This window comes from Alosa pseudoharengus, unplaced genomic scaffold, assembly GCF_046254945.1.
Source record: "Alosa pseudoharengus isolate Yale_2024_CS ecotype anadromous, Long Island Sound unplaced genomic scaffold, YU_APseudo_1.1 YU_APseudo_1.1_scf_12, whole genome shotgun sequence".
NCBI lineage: Eukaryota > Metazoa > Chordata > Actinopteri > Clupeiformes > Clupeidae > Alosa > Alosa pseudoharengus.
Window position 1 is genome coordinate 35,563,231 of NW_027468587.1, and position 6,063 is coordinate 35,569,293.

General features: G+C 37.6%; 1 protein-coding gene across 1 annotated transcript; it reads right to left on the reverse strand.

Annotated features, from left to right (window-relative positions):
* Positions 1 to 283: 283 nt before the first annotated feature.
* Positions 284 to 4,185, reverse strand: LOC143118506 (ectonucleotide pyrophosphatase/phosphodiesterase family member 7). The gene is made up of 5 exons (XM_076279561.1): positions 3,936 to 4,185; positions 2,418 to 2,563; positions 1,163 to 1,798; positions 545 to 824; positions 284 to 401 (listed from the first exon to the last, which is right to left on the reverse strand). The coding sequence occupies exons 1-5, from the start codon at positions 4,183 to 4,185 to the stop codon at positions 325 to 327; spliced, it is 1,389 nt and encodes a 462-aa protein (XP_076135676.1). The 3' UTR covers positions 284 to 324.
* Between the last annotated feature and the right edge of the window lie 1,878 nt (positions 4,186 to 6,063).

A 6,063-nucleotide genomic window follows, 5' to 3' on the forward strand; every position in this document is an offset into this window, starting at 1 on the left:
AATAGCTGACAGTAAATAAACATAGTAGAAAAACAAATCAAAAACATGAAGCAGTATGATCGGATCAAACGTGGTTAACATTTAAAGCAGGAAGGAGATCTGAGATCTGAAAAGAGCATATTTCTCACGTCGTCCTGACATTCAACAGTACAACTTTATAACATTCCAACAAAACATTTCATAATATAATGTTTAATATTATTACAAATATTTAGTGTCAATCTTAGATCATGGGTCAGTGTACATACATATAATTAAATGTTGATGTTTGATGTTTCTAAGCATTATTTCTTTCAGTTGTTTCAGAGGTCCTCCTTCAACTTCTTATAGTAAACAAGAAATTGTGAAGATCAACACACTTAGTAGAGCAAGTGACATCTGATTCCTCTCTCCATGGCCAGCTGGAACGAAACACATGGGAACATGAATACACTGAATAGCAACACCCATCTCTATCTATCACATGGGAACATGAATACACTCACTGAATAGCAACACCCATCTCTATCTAACACATGGGTGGGGGGTATCAACGATAAAGTACCTGGAGTAGTCGTGCCTGTCTCTGTTGGAGTTGGGCTTGTTGGATGAAGATTGTCGAAGTCATCTACCAACATATCCTCAGTGTAGGTCAGAGAGCCATTGTTTGGGGCCGGATTGACACCCATTAGCTTGCACATGAGGGCATAGATGTTCACACTGTCAAATGGAGAAGCCAAGTAGTTCTTCTTGAAATCTGGTCCAAATGCTCGGAAGATCATCTTCATGTCCATTTCCTGATTATGAAAGCCATGATCTCCTTTGTTCACATATATGATTGCTCTCTGTGGACACCAGAAACAACTGTCTCAATAATGGTTTCCCACAAAACATTACCAAAACTTACACTGTGTTCCAGATTGAACTGATATATACCTTATTAGTTAGTCAAAAGTTTACTGGTCTTGGTCCCTAAAATAAAGAGCTAATGCTTTACAAAAGAAGACACTATACATTATAAGACAAAATACTAAAGCAATATAACAGTATCCAAGGCCAGTATTCATGTGAGAAAATGTAAGTATACAAAATCTCTAGTGGAATATCCTGATTCCTGATATTTTCAATTTTGCCTATTTTCACTGTACACCTTGTATCAGAGTGGAAACCAGTAAATACTCACTGAATTCAAGTTGTAACCTAAATCTCCCACAAGAATAATGTCCTGGATTCTGCTGTTTTTGGCAAAGTGAAAGTTTTCAGGAACATCTTCTTTCATGTACACTGTCAGATTGGGATGAGCATTCTTCAGCTTATCATAAATCTCTTGCTTTTTGCCGTTCCTGGGTCTTAACATTCCAAAGCCACCATAATCAACCAGTTCAAAGTGTACTAGCTGCAGAAAGTTAATATATTTGTTGAGTATGATTTCTTTGACAGTTGGATCGTGTTTTTCCTTTTTTATTGTGGTCATGCCATGGTCAGATGTGATGATGACATTTAGATTGTCAGTTAGGCCATGCTTTGCAATAGCCCCTTTGAGGTAACCAAGTGTGCGGTCGATCATCTTAATAATGTCCTTTCTCTCTTGGGTATCTGGACCCTTGGAATGTCCGACACTATCAGGCTCCCCAAAGTACAGGGTGACAAAGTCAAAGTCCTCCTGAGTGTACCAGCGCATGACGGTGTCTATGTTCTCTTGCCACTCTGTCTCATTGTCATCTGGCATACCATAGGATTCAACAAGTGCTCGGTCCACTGCTTGTCCACTGTAGTTGACTCCACCTCCGGGATAGTAAAAAGATGCTGTTTTCAGTCCCTGATGGAAAATGAATAAAATATGCCATTATACTCTGTTGGGCAGTAATAATAAAAAACAAGTAAGAGAATGTTTTATTGTTTATCTCTTACAGGCATTATTTAGGCATATTTATAAAATACAATATACACTACTACATTACATTTACATACATTTAAAGAGGAAAAACAAAGAACTTATATAGGCTATTTTCACAAGTTTTGAAGTTCCCTGATGCATAATAATTCTGTCTGACAGTTACATTACTAATTTGTGTAAAATTCACTACACTTTTATAACTACAGTATCATACTATATATTGTATTTCACTATTCCTGAAGAAGGTTTTTGGCCGAAAGCTTGAATAAATTCCTATATTATTGCACAGATCTGAGTGTGCGGATTTTGATCCTGTGCTTGACTATGTACCATTTCACTAAAATAGTTATGATTGAATGTGTGTATTCTAACTTTTCTAACTTCAACCTTTCCCCTCTAGAGTGTCATTAGTATTCATGACTGATCATAGTTCTGTTGGTTGGTTAATATTATTCTTTTGGCTAATAGATTGATTGCTGCACATGTATCCATTCATGTACATATGACAGTCACTGGAGAATAGTTTTGTGAGTGTCCCCACCTGGTTCTGTGCTGTGATCCATAGAGGCAGGGCTCCGTTGTCCCACCACTCAGAGCGCTTCATCGTTTCCTTGTGGGTGATTTTTAGGAGTGTGGTGGAGTTAAACAGCATGTTATGTACCACTCCATGATCCTCAATCCATCTCCCTACAAGTACAAATGTTGACATCATAATATTAATTAGACTGTGTGTTGGTTATTCTACACGGCTGCTCAAACCCACACTTTAGTTGTGTTGTTAGTTGCAGTCCATTTTCAATGCATGGACACATCACAGACAATGAGGCAATTTGGAGCAAACTAATCTCAAAGAACAGGGATAGAAATATGGGAACAATCTGACAAACAGTTGGTTTGTATTTTATTGACATAGACAATTTCAGTATATAATGGTGAGCATGTGTATATGCCAAAAAAATAGGTACTTTTAAGCCAGTTATGAATAACATTCTCCAATTTTGCATAGGACCATAAAGGTGGATATGACTGATATTAGGCTAATTAATCTTCTTCAATTGATCATACTCTAATCAGTTCAGATAATGCAACGTTTGAGAACATCCTTATCTATAGAATGACTCAGATGGTCATAGGTAAAATGATCAAACAAGACCCCCTGATAATGGTTGACCTTAAACTCTCACTCACTGGCATTAACTTGCTTTATCAATGTTGAAGGACATTTCTACGGCCTTGTACGTGTGCTCCAGCGGCTCCAGACCTGTCCCCAGCACAGAGACAGCCTTTCAGTGTGTTAGTGTCCCCAGCACAGAGACAGCCTTTCAGTGTGTTAGTGTCCCCAGCACAGAGACAGCCTTTCAGTGTGTTAGTGTCCCCAGCACAGAGACAGCCTTTCAGTATGTTAGTGTCCCCAGCACAGAGACAGCCTTTCAGTGTGTTAGTGTCCCCAGCACAGAGACAGCCTTTCAGTGTGTTAGTGTCCCCAGCACAGAGACAGCCTTTCAGTGTTTTAGTGTCCCCAGCACAGAGACAGCCTTTCAGTGTGTTAGTGTCCCCAGCACAGAGACAGCCTTTCAGTGTGTTAGTGTCCCCAGCACAGAGACAGCCTTTCAGTGTTTTAGTGTCCCTGGGTCTAATGCTGCTGTCTCAACAGATGGCAGCAAAGAAAATTGCACTTGCAACAGCAGTCTGGTAAAACATCTGCAATTGCTGCACACATTTAAAGACCTGAGCTTTCTCAAGAAATACGTAGAGTCCGAGAGAAAGCTGTTATAGTCTAATACAATCATTTGTAATAAATAAAGACTGTAGTAGCATATACAGCTCTGAAAAAAATATGTGGTCTCCTTATTTTCAATATGACCGTCAGCTCATTTGAATGTCACTCAGCAACCATGGGATGACATCAGAAAAATTTAGTGGTCTCTTTCAGAGCTGTATATTAGTCATAATAAAGTTTTACTTAAACTTTATAGTTATAAAAATAAGTAGAAGAATATAATTAAACATTCAGTATATCTTAGAGCCTAATGTACAGCCTTCATACTCTTGCTCTTACCAGTGATGGTGGTGAAGTGTGAAGGGGATGTCATTGTGATCATTGGTGGAGTGATGTATTCTGCCTTCACTCCTTCCTTTACCAATTGATCAAAATTAGGCGTCTCCACATCCTGATCATAATCCCATCTGAAGCCATCAAAAGAAATGAGCAACAACTTGTTAAAGCCACCTTTCCTGCCACCCTCGCTAAAAGGTCTGCATTCTGCACCATAAAGAATGCAGGCAACCAATATCAACCCTAATTTCATCTTGCAATGAGTTCAGAAGGGGAGCATGAATGGTGTGCTGAAGGAAAGCTACACCATTTTATAGTCAGCACTGAAAATCAGATAAGATAATACTGTAGCCTGCCTGCTAAAACCTGTATCCTCTTTCTGTAAGAGTGACCTTTCAACATGGGTATAAAACACATGGTTATATGGTTATACACATGTCTACAGGCAAATTGCTGCACATGAGCAATCACACTTAAAAAAAAAAAAAAAAAAGATAAAACATACAACCAACAAGTAAAATTATAAATAAATAATTATAATAAAATGTAAAAATAACGATGAAACAATGGCACTTAAAGAATAATGATAAGACAACAAACAAAGTTGTTTGAACAAAGTAAAATATCATTCAAAATCAAATTGAAATAAAACAAACATTTCCATAAAAATAGCCTCATTAAAAGTACCAAGGAGTATTATAAAGGCGATGGATTTAACTCCAGGCTATAGTGTTTTGAAAAAGGTAGGTTTTAAATCTGGATTTAGAAATATTGATTCCCTTACATGAACTTGAAGGCCATTCCTAAGATTGGGTGCCACAAATGCTCTTTGACCATCTGATAATTTCTTAAAAGATGGAATAACCAACAGAGCAGAATCAAGAGTGCAAAGAGTGCATACTGGTGTAAAATGAGCTAATAAACATAGTGAAATGAGGTGGTGCAAGGCCTTGTAAATTAAAAGGAGAATGTTAAAGTATAACTCCAGAGTAAAAACAACCTAGGGTCTATTTACGGTAGTTAACAACTTCATACTTTTGATTGAGAGCAAAATTATGTTATTTGGTGGCGTTTTGAGCAAGACCTTTATTTGCATTATCACTGAATGGGCTTACGATTAACCTAATTTTGCTCTCAATCAAAAGTATGAAGTTGTTAACTACCGTAAATAGACCCTAGGTTTCTCTGAAGTTACACTTTAAAACCATGTACAACTTGTACAGTTTGTAGTTTTGGTCAGCATTCTGGCTGCACTATAGTTATACTAGGCCTACCTATCTGAATTTTACCATTGACTTCCATTGACTTTAAGTAACATTGGTTATCTCCTCCACTACTCTGCTATTACTTGTTAATTATGGGAGGTCAAGTTCTTCATTTTATGGAGTCAGATTAATCATAGTTTCTATTCTAATATTTATCACCGCTTCACCGTTCTGTCCAGTTCAAGACATGTTAAACGTAAGATTTTACAGGTCCAACCCAGTAATAGTAAAGTGTACCTAGTGGCCGATGAGTGTATATCTATAGGTATATAATAAGGTAATACACATTATGATTATGTTGCATCTTTTCCACTTAGGAAACTAATCACCAAATATGTACTTGAGTGAGGTTGAACATGTACATCATAAATTCCTTATGACAGCTTGAGGTTGTCAGCAATTTGAAATCATATTTAAAGGCCAATAAAATAATAATGAATAATAAAAGGCAATGCCAGCTGATTAAAAAGGCCATGGTGAACCATTGGAACGGCAAGACTGATCAAAGTTACATACAAACATGGATACAGTTCTCCTATTAATGATAAGACAGGATAAGGACAGTGGTTTTCAAACTGGGGTCGGCAAGATTATGGGATGTAGGCTTACAATTCACAGTGTTTCCATAATGTTCCTCCGAAAGTGGATGCTCTTTATGCAAATCTTTAGGACCTACCTGCACCTCTGGTAATGATTAGCTCAAAGATGCTGTGTGAGCTTGCCAGTGACAGAACGCAATGCAGCCTTCTTTGGCCACAGGAGTGCCAGTTATACATGAATGAGTGCTATCAATTGGAAAATAATAAATCAGATTTAAAGAATTAAAGGCTGGCATTTACAGTACCTTTGGTGTTGGCATAGCCTAG

Coding starts and splice junctions, on each gene's coding strand:
- LOC143118506 (XM_076279561.1), bottom strand. CDS start 4,185: ATGAAATTAGGGTTGATATTGGTTGCCTGCATTCTTTATGGTGCAGAA. Junction 1,799..2,417: donor GGATCACAGCACAGAACCAG/GTGGGGACACTC, acceptor ATTTTCCATCAG/GGACTGAAAACAGCATCTTT. Junction 402..544: donor GACAGGCACGACTACTCCAG/GTACTTTATCGT, acceptor GTTTCGTTCCAG/CTGGCCATGGAGAGAGGAAT.